The following is an 18,559-nucleotide window of genomic DNA, read 5'->3' on the forward strand; positions in this document are numbered from 1 at the left end:
GAATTTTTATGAAATCAATCAAATGTCTGTCATATTGTGCCCTGTCATCTCTCTTGAAATGTTGTGAGATGTCGGTTAAGTTTAAATGGCGTTTGCACTTCAACGGATTAAATTTTCAGTCACTAAATTCACGTAGTTTAGTTTTCTTTCACGTTAAGGTCCTCTGTAGGATTTTGTAGGTTTGTAAGTCAATGTATGTAAACCTATCTCTGTAGGTTTACATAGGTTAACAATCCTTATTGATATCCTTGGTAATTTTTAAAAATGATTTCCAAACCTAGATTCTAGAATTGTATGTATCTTTTCTCAGGTTTACATTGCACATTTTATTTGTATATATTTGATTTTACAAATATTTAATGTTTGGGTCTTTCCACAGCATGCATACTACATTAGCAGGGGTGCAGAGTTTAGCTTTAAAAGGGTTAGTTCACCCATAAATTTAAATTGTCATTAATTACTCATCCTCATGTTGTTTCAAACCCGTAAGACCTTTGTTCATCTTCAGAACACAAATTAAGATATTTTTGATGGAAAGTGGAGCAGTCTGACCCTGCATAGAGAGCAACGCAACAAATGTTTCTTGGGAATTTGACCGTTCAGGCGCAAGGAGAATTGATTGCGTGCTGTCTGAGAGAAGAGAGTCATACACGAGAAAGAGCGCTTCTGGATGCGTGTCATTCAGCCTGATTTCACCATCCTTCACTAACTACAAATTAATAATGAATTGAGACTTGATGGTAATTTTGTTGTACAACGAGCTTGGCTACTTTTAATTGGGCTGTTCTGAACCCTGAACTCTTTACATTTATTTTGGAATTGCTCTCACACAATAATATTATGGTGTGACATTCTACGATTTTATCAAATGTTAAGTTAATATTGAATTTAGGTATAGAAATGTAATTTTTGGTTTTCATGATTGTGAAAAGAAAAGACATAAATGTAAAGTTTTAAATACAAGTATATTTCTGATATTTTATAATTATTTGCATAATTATTTGTATAGTCTACTAAATAATAATGCAAAAAAAAAAAAACTGTACTCAGTGTAACAAAAATGACTCAGTGACATAAAATACAAATGTGTGGTATTATTTTTATTTCTAAAAGCAGGTTCAATGGCATCCCTCACCCAGAGAGCACTGAAACTATTCTTTATACACATAACAGTATATCCTGATCATGCACTAAATAATTATTCAAACAATATGTAAATACCTTTATCTCTCTTGCTAAATGATAAAATGCTATAACTATTATATAACTATAAACTGATGTAATTTGCTACCATAGTTTTTTGTACTTTACATATATATAATTAATATTTAATTGTATGCATAAATTGTCTCATCAGAAAAACATCCTACAGAACCTGTAATTCAAAAATCTTACAGATTCAAGGGGCACTTAATCACTGTCTACTTGTCTACTTGATCTTGCACATTGTCATCAGCAAAGATGATAATATTCTTCAATGCATCTAAAATCAGAATATCTATTGTGTCATCAATGGTACGTTCCTCATGGTAGTTCTTCACAGGATAGATGCAGCTCACAGGAGTTCCCAGCTTCAAAGAGCACAATTCCATCTGCAAAGAGCATAGATATATAGATAGATGTACTTCTTTATTAACAATGTTTATGAAAATGTATAGACTAACAAAATAAATAGACAAATAATATAGGTCACATTTGATATGAAGTGATTATCTAATATCATATACTATGAAAACCTACCAAGTACAAGAAACGAATAGAATGCCAAATTTAATCATTGTTATATTTACTATGGTCAAAAATTTAAAGCACAATACCTTTTGTTTTATGTTTTTGCTTGTGTAGATCTTTCTAATATCATCTTTGACTAGTGGACATAATTCATCAACCTTGGTCATGATTATGACTTGAGGAATGCCTGTGGTACCATGAACAATGATTACAGATACGCCAAAATACAAAGCAATGCCTAAGTTTAAACAAATGTTCAAAAAGTTTACATCCTTTCTTTTCCCAACAGTATCTATATGGTGCTGAGAGATACAGTTTTTTTACATGGAAGACAACCGAGGGACTCGTACAGAGATATTACGAAAGGTGTAAACTTTCACTAATGCTCAAGAAACCAACACACTATATTAAAAGCTGAGCAGATGCAAATTGTTGTTAACAGGATGTTCAGATAATGTAGGATAATGTAATTTCTTAAGTGCAATACTAAATAACATTACAAATCTGATCTTTTATCTTTTATGCACTCATCTGTACCATTTTGTGAATAATATTGATGTATTCTATTTGACTTACCCAAGTCTCTTGCTTCCTTACGAACATCAATCATTTGCCTAATTATGGGCAAATTAGTTTCATCCATCAAAGAAACAGTGTTAGCAGGAAGAACAGCAACCAGACAGTGAATCCTGTCTTTCAGAGTGGGGTTCTTGTTATAATTCGGGTCTTCTTTGGTAATTGGTTTAAATGGGTTAAACTGAACAGACAAATGCACACAATAAACTATAAGAATGACTGGAACAGTACAAGGTTTGAATTATAATAGATCAGTCTGAAATGGTGAATATCAACCATGATATTCATATAGTAAAGAAAATTATGAAAAAAAATTCAAATTATGAAAAACCTTCATGTTTACATTATTTGCTTGAATGAAAGTTCTTAAATTTAATTCTGCATTAATACACTTACAGTATAACCACTGCTGATGTGACCATTTAATAATTTGATGATGTCATCCCTATGTATTCCTGTATCTTCTTCGTGCATTCCAGCAATGTCAGTGAAATTGAAAGGAAAGTAGGAGTCAGGGCTGTCCTTCCTCACTTTATATGTTTTGCACTGAGAACAAAGCAAAGATTTAAAATCCTCCTACTTGTATGTTAATACTGTAAGGAGACATAAATTAAGCTTACTTCCACAGTGAAACTATGACCAGTTTCTACTGCATGTGCCAGGGCTCTGGTAGTGATGCGGCCCTTGAGAGCACTATCCACAGAGTTGAAGAAGCTTGATTTTCCAGCACCTTGTGGTCCATATAGAAGAATTTTCAGAGTGCCAACTTCTGAGGTCCTAGGTTTGAACCCGTTTATTGCTTTCAGTAGACTTTGTTTATCCTTACTAGAAAGAGAGTTTTAAAAGTAAGGGGAAAAATCATTTTATAGGTCTAGAAATTTATGTTATTAGACAAAGGCAGGGTTTCTCAATTAGTTTTCGCTGGGGGCCAAATTCTGCCAACAATATCAAGGGCTACTGACCTAAATATATATATATATATATATATATATATAAAGCGTAATTCCTCAAATAAAAACCAGTTGTCAAATAGTGGCCGGGGGCATGGTCAACACGGACAAATAAAGGCCGGTCTTAAATAAAGGCCGGAGGAAAATTTAGCAGCACAGCCAGATAACGAACGTACACACCAACTGCCAGAGTGTTTCTTGTTTTTGATTCAAGAACCGGTTGCATCGGTTTTTGGATCACCAGTTCACTGAACCAAGAAGCGTTTCTGTGGGACGCGTCCGGTTTGAGAACCGAGGAGCTGATGGTACTGCGCATGTATGATTCAGCGTGAAGCAGAATGACAGAGAGTCTGAACCGAACTGATTCTTTTGGTGATTGATTCTGAACTGATTCTGTGCTAATGTTTTGATCTCTGTCCACTTGAACGCTTTTATATATGTCACGATATAAAAAGAGAACATTTTTGTCACTTGGGATATGTTGTCACCCGTACAGCCCCTTTACAAAAGTTGGCATTTATGAATGGGAGAGTATGTCATGATTCTGCCCTCGTGTCCTTGATTTTTCTTTAGTCTTGAGACAGGATCATGACAGGCCCGTGTTTTGTGTGCAAGCACATGGCCTTGTCTTTGGACCATGTGCTTGTGTTGTCTCGTTTCCTTGCCCCGCCCCCTTGTTATCCTTGTCTTGTCATTATTGCTTTACCTGTGTCACCTGTTATGTTATCATTAGTCTCCCTATTTTAATCCCCTTGTGTTTGCTGTCTATTGCGGTTCATTGTTATACTTTGACAAAATGTTGTGAGACCTGTGGATTGTTTTTCTGTAGTGTGAGCATCAGAGTGAAGAGTCTTTTGTTTTATTGTTTGTTTCTAGTCTAAGTCTTGTTACGTTATTTGTCTATTACCTAGTCATTGTTCTCCCCCTCGTGGGTTTTGTTTTCCCCTTTTGTCATAAAATAAACCCTATGTGTAGTGCATTCTGTCTGCACCTGAGTTTATCCCCGCACCCCCAAGTGACAGAATGAACTGCCCTAGAAAGAACTCCGCAGACAGGATGTCCTCCGAACTTCAGCGACAATTGTAGTTGCATAAACAATGCTGGTTGTCATCCCCCACTGACAAGAGGAGGGTCAGCCTTCCATTATCGTCATAGTTTCTCCTGGGAGGAGCCGCAGGTTTCCCCCTCGAGGTCCCCACCTTGTGTCAAGCTGCCAGTGATCTCGGAGGGTCGTATCCTGGCCGTTGCAACACTGGGGGATCAGGCTCATCCCTCCCCGAGTTCCTGAGCATTCTGCTTTAAGCGCAGTTCCAGAGGTTGCCGCAGAGAATGCTGTTCCGAAGACTGCAGTGGAGAATATTGTTCCTGAGATTACCTCAGTAAAGGAGGTTTCTGAACCAGGAACAGAGAGAACTGTGTCTGAGTCTGCAGTCGTGAGTGCTGAGGAGAGAGCCGCGGCCGACTCGGCTGCTGAAGCAATGTTGCTGTCTGTATCGGCTCGTCAAGAGATGCCTGTTGTCCTTGCTGCCAAGACCCTGTCAGAATATTTGTCACGCCTAGTCAAGATCCTAGAAGTCCCTGTCAGACCTGTCTTGTCCCCAGATCCCGTTCCTAGAGTTTCAGTGGGCGCTGATCCCGAGCCAGCTGCAGTGAGCGCTGATCCCGAAACCAGCTCCAGTGAGCTCCTTTCCAAGGCCAGCTTCTGTCAACGCCGCTGCAGAATCCGAGAGGAGTGTGGATTCGAATGGAAGCTTTGATTCTGGGTCTGTTACTCTGAAACCCGGACCATTTCCCATTTCACAGTTGCCTGCTGTACCCCCTGTCACAGTACAACTCCGGACTGTTTCTCCCATGATCACTTCACACTCTACGCCACCCAGACCTGCCCGGACCCCTCGTCATCAGCCTTCGTCCCGTCAACCTAAAACCTCTACGCCACCCATCCACTCTGGACTTCCCCCCCCATGAACTTTGTTCCACCTCCTTCCCTCCCTTGTTTGTTTTTTCTGATTTGTCACCCAAACCCTGTCGTGATGTATTCGTGTTTACCTTTATTGTTATTTGTCATGTTTTGTTGGTTTGTGTCTGTATCTCAGTCAGTCATGTCCCGCGTTTGATATCCCCTTGAGGAGCGTCTGGAAGCCGCTCCTTAAGGGAGGGGTTCTGTCAGGATTCTGCCCTTGTGTCCTTGATTGTTTTTGTTTTTTTTGTTTTTTTTCTTTAGTCTTGAGGCAGGATCATGACAGGCCCGTGTCTTGTGTGCAAGACCTGACTCTCAATAGAATGTTTATTTACTCCCTTAAGTTTTAGTGTAGCTTGTCAATGAACAAACCACTTCAAGTTATCATCAGCGACATAATAAACCATTGCATAATGCCGCGTTATGAGCATCTTCCGTTATGTATGAGAGCCATTCGCATGGTTTGCCTTTTTTGTTTGTTTTATTAGTAATTTCTGTCTCCTGTTTGACAGATTGAGTGACAGGATCAAGGGTTTCACCTCTATATTGTGAGACGACATGCGCATCTGTTGACGTAACGCACTGCTGGCTTGCCTGGCCTTATTCTGGTCGTATTTTTGTTGGAGTGAACTTTTATTACTTGCCGAAGAGTAAAAGCGTGGCTGTTTCTCGCTTGCCCTGTGAGGATGGGGGCGATCGTGTCCCTGCTTATTTTATGTTTGTGACCTTTGCTTTCTTGTGTATTTGTATTTTATGTTTATTTATTATTTATTTTTTATTGAATTGTGGTAACGTGTTTATTTTTCCTTTTTCTTTTACAATTTTGTATTTGAATAAAGCTGCTTCATCTTTTGTACTCCCGGGCCTATGTCTCTCTGCTTATCCATTTTGCGGTAATGAACCTGTGCGCCCCCTGCCTTGGGGCTGTAGTTCCTGGTATATACCGGGTGGCGTAGTCGAACGTTATATAATTGTTGTTGCTTCATACTGTTCCTTCCAGTACCTGACGCCACTGGCCACACACAATTATTATATTGTTGCTTTTGTTAAAATAATCAAAAGATGGTGACAAAATAAATATTCAGTGTGACGAGTGGGGCGGGGCCGAGAGACGTGGGAACGAGGAGCGAGGTCTCGAGGTCACCGGTCTCGAGTCCCACGGAGGACATCAAAATATGTCTGCTACCACCGCTACTTTATTACAAGAGTATCGTACTGATCCAGGGACAATAATTTAAAATAATAATCATTAAAAAAATTATTTAAAAATAATATAAAACTGCTGTGTAGTCCATAACAGCCTACTATAGACAGCCAGTTTTACTCACTGAAATATTTGTCATATAATTATTATTTCATAATTGTATTCGAGTCTTACACACATGCTATACAGATAATAGAGTCGTGCATTATTTTGAGTGATGACTGCTATTATAAGAGTGTCTTGATGGAGCGCAGGAGATGCAGATAACATGATATTAACCCTTAAGAAACTTTCGTTAATGCTGTCACGTAACAAATCTGTCCAAATATAAAATGAATAGATAATTTCTACATTGAAATAAAAATGTAAAGACTGCACAGCTATTATAAATTGCGAATCTAAATAATTGGGAATAATTAAAAAAATTCTAATAAAATAAAACATGGATCTATTATCTGTTTCATGTATCTATTATAACATTTATGTAGTTTTACATTTACATTAGCTGTTTCCTTATAAAAGTTCAGAAATTTGTCAAGTTTTTCATTGGGTTTCATTTTAAATTATATGACGTCATTACATTGCCGTCTTGCCACAATCGCTGCACTGCTGATCATGTTTTCGAGTATCGATACATATCCCCTTTTAAGCCAACACAAGAACGCGCAATTATCTCAGATAACTCAATCCAGCGATACTAATCATACACAACTGGTGTGTTCAAAGAACCCAATTAGCCGGATCATGATTAGCACGATGATATCATCTTGGATGTGTCATTTGATCTCGGATGTAATAAGCAACGTACGAAGAACGGGCCCCAGGCCTGAGCTTTTAGTTTATGTTTTGGTTTTTATTTGTGCGCATCAGTCGTCCGTGAGGGGCTGATGAGCTGTTTTGTGTTTATTTTGATTATTAAAATTTTGATTGTCTGCTGGTTCCCGCCTCCTCCTTCCAGATGAATATGAAGATTTTATCATTACATTCAGATTTTCCCCCAGTAGTCTATTTTATTCAAACAATTATGAACCTTTTTGCATTTAGATACAGAAGAACTTTACCTGTTGAATATCATATGAACAAACAAAAAGCCTGCATCTCCATGTCTGCCATGCAAATCAACTGAACCTGCTCATCTCCAAACTAGATCACATCTTTATACTTTCCCTAATTGCAGATTTAATTATTATATTTGTCAGCATTAATATTTTTATACTTAGATTTTTTGGGGGGATCAAACTGGAACTCAGTGTCCCAACCAGATGTGACACAACGCAATATATAGTATCTTTTCTATGTAGTTTTTGTCCTTGCAACAGTTACACGTGACAATAAGTGACACGGAATTATATTTTTAGAAATGGTTTTTATTTTCGTTTGCTGCATTATTATATGACTGATCATTTAAGTAAATGATTATGTGCTTTATTCAGTGTAAAAAGTGTCTAATGTGAGTTTGAATATTAATTTCTGTGTTCTTTCTAACAATAGTAAAAGCAACAATAGATATTTTACCTTAGATCTCTCTCACAAAACTATTCAGTCCATTTACATTTGAATCATCTGTTTTCAGTGTCCACTTTTCTTACTTAGTACTCGCCATGTTTGTGCGGTCACATAGTGTATCTACACTGGATGCGACAAAGTATTGCAAGTCATTCAAACTTTGTGTCAGCACATCATCAATAGAACGAGTCAGCAGTTTTCTGTCTGGGATTTGTCATGCTGCACCACTTCCAGTGATTATAATAAGCTCTGTTGTATCTTGTTGCATCGTACCTTGCTGCTAAGTTAATGTCACTTTCTGATGCTGCATTTGAATTTTCATGGCACTTTATTTGAAATTAGTGCAGGCCAAAAAATGTTCTCTGGCCCGCAGGCCACCTATTGAAGAACCCTGGACCAAGGTCTCCTAATTTGGAAGTCATTGCAAAAATATAGTATGGTAGAATGCTCTTATTGCCCAATAAAAATAAAGTATTCAAGAGTTGAGCCATAAGCATATTCTGTTATAATACTGGCTTACTTCCAGTCCAAGGACCTCCAGGGTCTGCGAAACTCTGTTTAATCAAAACAAATATTTACTCAGTTAAAATATTTATATTTATTCATTTGGGTTATTATATTTATATATTTTTTTCATATATACATTTTTTTTCTATATAGTATTTTTTCTACACTATATATTTTGCTAAAGGATCACCCAGAATGAATTATGCCCATTTGTTTCACTGTACCTGGAGATGGAGGAGGAGTGGTTTGTTTGGATCCTCCAAATAGCCACATCCTAGCAACAGCTTTGTCCTTATTTTGAAACAAAGATATCTTTAGAAGTTAGAAATTCAAGTCATAAAACTGTTTTTAAATGTAATCAAAGCAATATCAAATCTATCTATCTATCACTTTAATACTTTGAGGAACAGAACATTTCATTTCAATCCTTAACGTCACGGAAGAATTGTAGATTATAGGAGGTGATAATGAATACCTGTTTGTTATTTGAAGTGATGTAGAAGTACTCATAGAAAAAAAAAGACTCCTGATTTAATGCAGTATTTAGAGCAGTCCATTTTTTCCACAACACAACATTTTCATTTTCACAAATAACATTATTATTATATTTCCAATGAACAGATTTTTCTTGAGGAGATGAATCTTACCTCAGAAGCAGTCTGAGATCGTGCGATGTTTTGTTCTCTGGTTCAGGAACCACACCCATAATGTACTTTCAGTTTTAAACTGTCACTTTAACAATGGCCAGAATCAAACAGGAAATAGAGATGTAAGAACGGTAAAGCTGTCAAGCTATTAAAAAGACTGACATATCTAATATAATAACCAATTTATTTATTCAGGTTATGACAGGTTTGACAGAATGCCCCTCAGATAATAATGAAATAAAAAAGAACAACAACAATCTTTATGTTATGCCCACACTGAAAAATATGTCTGCATTCACAGTATGCATGGGAGACCATGGTATGTAATAAGTCTAAAGTGTAAATGCAGTCCAAAATGTTTTAATGATTTCCAATTATTTCATATTTTAAAGAAGGTTGTAGTCTTTTTTAAATACTTTTAATAATCAGCAGGTCCCCATTGTGATAACATGCTCCATCCACATGACTACATGCTAACTACAGTATTATGTTTGCATATTAAACTGGACTGGTACAAAATATTTAACAAACAAACAGTGTATGTGTGTGTGTGTGTACTGATACTCGCTACACTATAGGGATCCCAGTAATTTCAGTAAATGTTTACCTTGTGGAGACATTTGTTAGTTCTCCATAAGGAAACAAGCTTACAGATCATACAGAATAAAGTATTTTTGAAAATCTAAAAATGCCTGGAGTTTTGTGTGAGCTGTAGGCTTAGGGTAAGGTAAAATATTGTTATAAGCATTTTGAGTGTAACTGTTTACTAAAGAAGATAAAATGGGCATCCATTATAAGGAGCTCTTTTTGTTTCATTGCAGTCAAATTATAGTTTCAGACAGGAGACAGCCATATACTATTTGTGTTTTTAACAAAATAGGTGTGTTCTGTTCTCAGTACTTGACTGTCCAGAAATTTGTGAACCGTATCATCAGAAACATCAAACTTGTTTGACAGGATTATTTGCATAAATTTAACTGCATGTGTCCCATGACAATGACAAAAGGCACTGTAGTAATATTTCTACAATACATTCCTTTTATTATCTATGGTTCAAAACATTTAGTCATCCAAAATAATTCAATCTTTTTCACACATTGTGTTATTTTCAGGAATTGTTACGTAGAATGAAAGCAAAAAACTACAATTCAGAATAATAAATTCACTCCAGTGTAGATAGATGTGTTCTTCAGGTACATGACTTTGTCTTTTGTGTAGATTTAGCCAGAAGAACAGCCTCCAGACAGTAAACCCTGTCATTTAGACAGGGATATTCAGTTTTCTACGGTAATTGGACAGAAGCACTGAATATATTACAAGAAAAGTTTTATTACAATTAAAGAATAACTTTAGCTCTCCCACGTAGCAACTCTGGATCACCTCTTCTCTGGTGAGTGAATAATTTCTGAACAATCATGCGACACTGAAGACTAGATTAATGATTCTGAAAATGGTTTTGCCACCACATGAATTAAATATATTTTAGATATTTAGAGATCAAAATGTTATTTTCTTTGGTTTTTTTTTTTCAGTTTGTAAAGTGGTTGCAGGTCTTGTAGTTTGTTTTTCTATCCAGCTCACAAAGACATTTTTCAGTTTTACATTTACATTTAATCATTTAGCAGACGCTTTTATCCAAAGCGACTTACAAATGAGAACAATAGAAGCAGTCAGGTCAACAAGAGAACAACAACAGGATACAAGTGCCATGACAAGTCTCAGTTAGTCTAGTACAGAACACATAGCCAGGTTTTTTTTATTTTTGTTTTTTAAAGATTAATTCATCCAGCAGGAACCAACCTTTTCAGACTGTGCAAAAAGCTCTAAAAACAGAAGGCAGTATATTCACCATCAGTGTTGGGCAAGCTACTTGGAAAATGTAGTGAGCTAAGCTAACAGTTACTCTACAGTAAATGAAGCTTCACTACACTGAAGCTACCCCCTGGGAAATGTATCAAGCTAAGCTACATTAACAGTAGCTTGCTACATCTAAGCTACTTTTAAAATGACATTTTTATGTTGAACACGTTTTATTACAAGTCAATGCTATCTCAGTGCTCAAAACTGTTAGTCAAACAGATAGGCAGGTGTAATTGTTTAGTTTAATAGTTTTTTGTGTTCCTTATTAATTTTTGGCAACAAAAACAATCAAAATACATGTAATTAACAATGTGCGCACAAGTAAGTGTATGCACCTGTTGCATGGGCATGCTTAATATACTGTAGGCCTTTACAGAACAAAATGCAAGACCTCCAAACAGTACAAAAAAATGGCCAGGCTGGACCCTGATAATTTTTACAAGCAGCATCTGAAAACATATTTTCTCTCTGTTATCTCGGTCAGTGTCATGTACTTGTCGAGGTACGGCCACGGCAACTCACTCCTCGGGATTAACTGTTCTCCGACCTCATCCTATGCCATCATTTCATCAAATAATTTTTTGAATACCCTTGAATACCCTCACTGTAATCAGCGCAAACTGGGCTATAATAATATGTGAAATGCTTGTATGGACATGATTGTGTTTTTGAGAGAAAAAAATATGATGCGTGGTTAGTGAAAAACTAAAAATGTTAAATCACTTGAATAAGGCCATAAAACACATACAACACAAACACATTGGTTCCCGGGATTGTTGAGAACTGGAGCTTGTAGCCTATAATTTTTGTTTCTAAATTATGTGAAAATCATCTTGTTTACTCACTCACAGAAAACAATATATTGATTTAAATTTTCTAAGACACTTTTTGTTGGTAAAAGTCATATGCGAGTAGGCGTCAACTATCATGAATATCATTGTGATTTACACCTGATAAGACAAAGGCCTGCATAATGAGCTGCATAATGAGCCTCTCATTCAACTGTGCCAATGTGAGTGAGGAGTTACAAGAAAGAATGTGAGAATAAAATAAAAGTATATAATTTTATGTTTGTAGTTTTTTTAAGAAAATATTTAATTATCCCACAACATAATTTAATATCCACTTGGGGAATGACTGAAGTGCCCTTGAGTAAGGCACTGAACCCCCAGTTGCTCCCGGGCGCTGGATCTATAGCTGCCCACTGCTCCGGGTGTGTGTTCACTTCTCACTGTTGTGTGTGTGTGCACTTGGATGGGTTAAATGCAGAGCACCAATTCTGAATATGGGTTATCACACTTGGCAAATGTTACGACTTTCAAATAAAATGAACATGACATATACTAATAAAACAAAAAATAATCATAAAATCAAGTAATAATAATAAATAATAATAAAAAATATACTGCTGGACCTACTTATGACCAATAAAATAAAAAAAGTTTTTTACTGATTACAAAATACAAAGTTTTTAAAGAGGAGACAGTGTGCAGAAGAAACTATTAAAGACTGTGTGTTCCAAAAACTCTCAAATATGAGCAGAGGGCTTTGGGTAGTAGATGTCATAGGCTACAAAGAAAAGTTTGAAAAACTTGGGAGGAGTTTTCCTTGTCACCAAGCACCAGGACATGTGGATTCTGGCTTGTCCCATGATTCAAGAACAGCACTTAGCAATTAGTGCCAACCTTAAAAGAATTTAAAAAAGTTCAGTTAACATGCATTGTGACGATATTTCATTGATACACTTATTCAGGGCTGCCAACTTTTGAGTTCATCTTAGAGTGAGATTTTGGGGGTGGGACTTATGGAGGGGCGTGGCTTGGTGTGGAAAAAAATACAAATACCAAATCCTTGCATTAGCAGAAGTGTATTAAGTATATACTGATTGTCAAAGTATTTGGAATATGTACAGAATTTCTTGGGACATTTACATTTTATTTTCACTAACATTTTACAGAAATAGGATTAACATCCATACTGACACCACCACCAGTCAAATATCTGGACATGATTGAGGAGTTGTGATTGATATAAATAAAAAAAAAATTAATATGGGATGTCGTTGACTTGACATAGTTTTTAGAAAACAATAATTAACATTAACTACTAGGCATGTCCAGATATTTGTCATCTGGAAATGCTTTTGTACTGTTTTGAAAAGTGAAAAAAAGTGAAAAGTGAAGTGACATTCAGCCAAGTATGGTGACCCATACTCAGAATTTGTGCTCTGCATTTAACCCATCCGAAATACACACACACACACACTGTGAGCACACACCCGGAGCAGTGGGCAGCCATTTATGCTGCAGCGCCCGGGGAGCAGCTGGGGGTTCGATGCCTTGCTCAAGGGCACCTAAGTCGTGGTATTGAAGGTGGAGAGAGAACTGTACATGCACTCCCCCCACCCACAATTCCGTCCGGCCCGAGACTAGAACTCACAACCCTTCGATTGGGAGTCCAACCCTCTAACCATTAGGCCACGACTTCCCCTAAATAAAATTTTTTATGGATTATACCCAAAATGTAAATGCAGAAATTGTATGGAATTTTTACTTATTATGAATACACTGGCATTGAGCTGAAACTATACAAGGTAACCCGGATCATTTTCCCTCTTTGAAACCTGTGCACACCGCTCATGAGAAAGACAATAAGGAGAAATACAATGGAAAGATTTTAGGCCTACAGAATTAATTTCATAATTGCTTCCAGGTCTTCAGTGAATTCTCATTCATCCACTTGCCGCTTAAGTGAGTACATCAGATGTACCAGATTAAACCCAAATGGAACTTATTGAACTTCAGTGCAACAGTTTGAAATATAAATTCACAACAGTAACTGTGGATTTATTTTACTAACACTTCAACATATCTCTGCGAGTAGGCATTTTTCTGTAATGAACATTAGCAAGCCCAACCAACCTATTTGATGTTCATGCACAAATAAAGGTATTACTTTATCATAAGTTTGTCTTGGTCAACATTAAAGTATTAGTTAACATAATTTTACCATGAACAACACCTCTGTTCAACATTAGTTAATCTTTGTTAACGTTAATACACATATATTAATGCATCTATTCACATTAACAGCACAATTAGTTAACATTAATGCATTAGTTAAAGGGTTAGTTCATCGAAAAATCAAAATTATGTTATTAATAACTCACCCTCATGTTTTTCCAAACCCTTGAGACCTCCGTTTATCTTCTGAACACAGTTTAAGATATTTTAGATTTAGTCAGAGAGCTCTCAGTCCCTCCATTGAAGCTGTGTGTGCGGTATACTGTCCATGTCCAGAAAGGTAAGAAAAACATCTTCAAAGTAGTCCATGTGACTTCAGAGGGTCAGTTAGAATTTTTTGAAGCATTGAAAATACATTTTGGTCCAAAAATAGCAAAAACTACGACTTTATTCAGCATTGTCTTCTCTTCCATGTCTGTTGTGAGAGAGTTCAAAACAAAGCAGTTTGTCATATCCGGTTCGCGAACAAATTATTTGATGTAACAGGATCTTTTTGAACCAGTTCACCAAATTGAACTGAATCATTTTAAACGGTTCGTGTCTCCAATACGCATTAATCCACAAATGACTTAAGCTGTTAACTTTTTTAATGTGGCTGACACTCCCTCTAAGTTCAAACAAACCAATATCCCGGAGTAATTTACTCAAACAGTACACTGACTGAACTGCTGTGAAGGGTGAACTGAAGATGAACACCGAGCCAAGCCAGATAACGAACAATAGACTGATTCGTTCATGAGTAAAGAACTGGTTGCATCGGTTTTCGGATCACCAGAAGTTCTTTCAGACAGTTCGATTCATTAAACTGGTTGAAGAAAACGGTTATCCCGGAGTAATTCATGCACTCAAACAGTACACTGACTGAACTGCTGTGAAGAGAGAACTGAAGATGAACACTGAGCCGAGCCAGATAATTAACAAAAGACTGACTCATCGGTTTTCGGATCACCAGTAGTTCTTTCAGACAGTTTGATTTAATAAACCGGTTAAAGAAAACGGTTCAACAGTTCTTTTGCGCTCAATGTAATGGCGTCATTGGCAACGATTGCCCTTCATTCAAGCTTTCAGTTTACCTAAGTATTTACAACATATAGCTATGAGAGGAAACACTGGCATCTAACAATGACTTGGAAAAATTGTAGTTAATCTAAAAAAACAAAAAGCAAAAACATGAATAAATAATCATATAAATAAACCAAAATAGGAAATAAAACAGTTATGGAAGAAGCATGTGTCATATTCTGTGTCTTCAACTCCGGAAACATTGGTGTCTCATATGTATATGTGTGAAAATATTAAAATGTAACTCCCTTTGTAATCATTAACTATTTAATAATTAACTGTAATTTAATTACACCTTTTTCAGTAACTATAACAGATTACAGCTACATTTATTTTGCAAATAAATTACATAACTAGTTACTGCCCAACACTGGTCAGGTCTGATGATAAAAGTTAAAGGACTGAATTTTTCAAGTGTTGGAATGGAAAAGGCAGATGAGGGACAGAACAGGGATGTTCACAAACTGTCTCGGATAAATGTCCTTCAAACGTCCGCCAGCGAATGTCAAAAAGAGGACCAAATACGTACATCCTCTGAACGTCCGCCAGCAAACGTTATAAAGCATACCAAATCCGGATGCCCCCGAACGTCCTCCAGCGAATATTATATAGCGGATGTACTGAGGACCTAAGTGGACATTCGGAACGTATGGGGGACATCCCCTGTTTGCTGGGAATGTAGTAGCACTTTAAGATTATATTTGTGCTGTATCTGTTTAAATCATGCTTTAACCCGAAAATAATCAGTAAAAGAAATGGACAAACTCCTTGAGAACTAGCCTGTAACATCCCGCTCGACTATTGCAGTCATTATAATCTTCTGATCAAGCCATAGCTAAATATGTTTAACATGAATTTTGTTGAATATGCAGTTATATTACGAGCAGTTGGCATGAATTGTACTCGTGATGGAGGCTCTTGGACTGAGTGCAAACCACAATGCTCAGACTCTTTAATAAAATCCTCTCCTTGCTCCAGTCAGAATCACACCGCTCTGCTCATACTGTGCTTGGCAGCATGTCTCTGTGTCAGACTCGCAGGGAGGGTTGAGCCCACTATGAACTACAGGAGCCCTAAGTAGAGCGTCGGTGGATGTTAAAACCTCTTAAGGCGGGCATACACTGTGCGATTTCTGTGCGATTTCGGCAAGGTACCAACTCACACTGTACGAATAGATCGCTTGCGATGTAAAGCCAAAGCTATCTATTTTTATGCGCTCACTGTACGGTCCGATCGCCTATACTATACGTGAGGAATCGACCGAATCAACGCATAGGATCCCTCAGAACCCGGATGTTTGTGGCGGTTTCTGAATAAACATGCTTTCCCGGGATAAACGCACTGCTTTGGTGATATGTGCAATTCTGTGTGCTGAAACGTCAAAAAAAAAAAATAGAGAAAAAAGGCGTAGGCATATCTATACGCGCAGGTGGCTCAGAAGACGTGGCCAGTATGGTTTATCCATTTTGCAATGTGAACTGGAGGTAAGCAGGCGTTTTTTTCCCTCTTTTTTTATTTTTCTTTGCCATAACTCCACAAGTTTTTCCTCCATCACTTCAGTCCACACTACACACCATGTCACCATGGTTTTGTTTATGGTTTCATGCACGCGCAGTGAGGGTATCACGGAAAATTGGTTCGTAGCCCTGCTTCAATAGTGCGATACCTCAAGAGAGGCGACCAAAATTTCTGACATGTCAGAAATCCATCCGACCAACCGATTGCCAGTCGGGACGATTTTGGGTCGGGACGATTTTCTGCATTTTCGTTGTTGATTTTTAAGGGAAAGAAGTGGAATGTTATGCAATGGCCAAGTCAATCACCTGACCTAAATCCGATTGAGCATGCATTTCACTTGCTGAAGACAAAACTGAAGGGAAAATGCCCCAAGAACAAGCAGGAACTGAATACAGTTGCAGTAGAGGCCTGGCAGAGCATCACCAGGGATGAAACCCAGCGTACGCTGATGTCTAATTGATCTCCAGACTTCAGGCTGTAATTGACTGCAAAGGATTTGCAACCAAGTATTAAAAAATGAAAGTTTGATTTATGATTGTTAATCTGTCCCATTACTTTTGGTCCCTTAAAAAGTGGGATGTACATATACAAACTGTTGTAATTCCTACACCGTTCACCTGATTTGGATGTAAATACCCTCAAATTAAAGCTGAAAGTCTGCAATTAAAGCACATCTTGTTCGTTTCATTTCAAATCCATTGTGGTGGTGTATAGAGCCAAAAAGATTAGAATTGTGTCGATGTCCCAATATTTATGGACCTGACTGTATATAACTAAACCAATATATACTGGCACTCTTATTTTTAAATGTACGTCTTACTATTGGAGGCTGCTCATTCGATCTCAGATTAAGGAAATAAAATACACTCTCAGTCTAAAATATTGTACCATATATACACGGTGGCATAAATATTATCATAAATTAAAAACAGCAATCACTTGGCATAAATGTGGGATTTTCTCGATTGTGCACTGCCCTAAAGTGGTCGCTGTCTGTAGAATGTGCAACAGCTTCACCTTTTGACAATGAAGCACAGCGCTGATCTTATACTGGCACCAAATCACAGCACCCTCATTCCTCTTCAAGATGGTGGATGAGAGAGTACCTCATGTATTGAGTGTAGGCAGTTCAATTATTCGGAGGCTGTATGCTCACATTGGTGGGCAGGGGCTTGACAGGATCCTTGGCCTTTGCTGCAGGATTACTTGGCAGGGCAGAGGAGGCAGATTCTGGGAGCAGTTGCTTCCAGTGCTGCGGTCTCTCAGGGCCAGAACTCCAGCTCCCAACATCTTGATTATTCACCTCGGTGGAAACAGCTTGTGTCGGGAGGGCCAGAAACGCCTGGTTTTCTTGAAGACCAACCTGGCTGAGGTCTTCAGGATGCTCCCCAGGAGCAGACTTCTTTTTTCATTCATTGTGCCCCGACTGAATTGGTGAGGGCAGACTGCTAGGTCTGCATACGGCATCGAACGGAGCCGGCGGTGGCTCAACAGTGTGATTGCAGGCTTCTTGGCAGAGAGACAGATGCAATGCGCTTGCAATCCCAACATATGCCTGTCGCATGTGTCCAGGGACGGAGTCCACCTGAGCCCAGAGGGGAATGAGCGTTTGCTGAGGAACCCAAGAGAAGCTCTGCAGGTAGGACTCCGAAGATGAAGCTGTCAAATGTCCTTTTAAGGGCAGCAACGGCTCTTTTAAGAGCAACCCATTAAGTCTCCTCACGTTACATAATTTTTTTTTTTTCAAAAACATATGACACATTTATATTACAAACAGTGATAAGAAATCGTATGACTTTACTATATAAGTAAATTGTTGAGAATAAAATTTTAATGAATTTAAAAATAGTAAGGATGCCAATAACAGAGTAAAACCAAATTCTTTGTTATATTATAAAAAATGGGTTTCACCCTTTTTTCATTGTAAGGACAGCACTGGATTTGTGAGAGCTCAAAAAGGGGCCAAGACAGCCCTCAAATCACATTACATTTCCACAGGTCACACCAAGAAAGAC

The 18,559-nt window shown here is 37.6% G+C and overlaps 1 protein-coding gene across 2 annotated transcripts; it reads right to left on the bottom strand.

The window, feature by feature from the left end:
• Window positions 1-1,094: 1,094 nt before the first annotated feature.
• ifi44b (interferon induced protein 44b) lies at window positions 1,095-9,133 on the bottom strand. 2 transcript variants are annotated; one of them, XM_026208872.1, is made up of 9 exons: window positions 9,082-9,131; window positions 8,910-8,939; window positions 8,659-8,725; window positions 8,448-8,481; window positions 2,928-3,132; window positions 2,704-2,853; window positions 2,308-2,488; window positions 1,818-1,918; window positions 1,095-1,592 (listed from the first exon to the last, which is right to left on the bottom strand). In XM_026208872.1, the coding sequence occupies exons 3-9, from the start codon at window positions 8,705-8,707 to the stop codon at window positions 1,422-1,424; spliced, it is 891 nt and encodes a 296-aa protein (XP_026064657.1). In that variant the 5' UTR covers window positions 8,708-8,725; window positions 8,910-8,939; window positions 9,082-9,131; the 3' UTR covers window positions 1,095-1,421. The 2 variants fall into 2 exon arrangements, with proteins under 2 accessions (XP_026064657.1, XP_026064658.1); XM_026208873.1 differs by having other exon boundaries at window positions 8,910-9,133.
• Window positions 9,134-18,559: the final 9,426 nt, after the last annotated feature.

Source organism: Carassius auratus, chromosome 28 (assembly GCF_003368295.1).
Source record: "Carassius auratus strain Wakin chromosome 28, ASM336829v1, whole genome shotgun sequence".
Lineage (NCBI taxonomy): Eukaryota > Metazoa > Chordata > Actinopteri > Cypriniformes > Cyprinidae > Carassius > Carassius auratus.

Excerpts from the sequence above, each read along its gene's own strand:
- ifi44b (XM_026208873.1), bottom strand. The coding sequence starts at position 8,707 with ATGTGGCTATTTGGAGGATCCAAACAAACCACTCCTCCTCCATCTCCA. Across the intron at positions 8,482-8,658 it reads CACTCCTCCTCCATCTCCAG|AGTTTCGCAGACCCTGGAGG; the intron begins GTACAGTGAAAC and ends TTGATTAAACAG. Across the intron at positions 3,133-8,447 it reads TGGAGGTCCTTGGACTGGAA|TAAGGATAAACAAAGTCTAC; the intron begins GTAAGCCAGTAT and ends CTCTCTTTCTAG.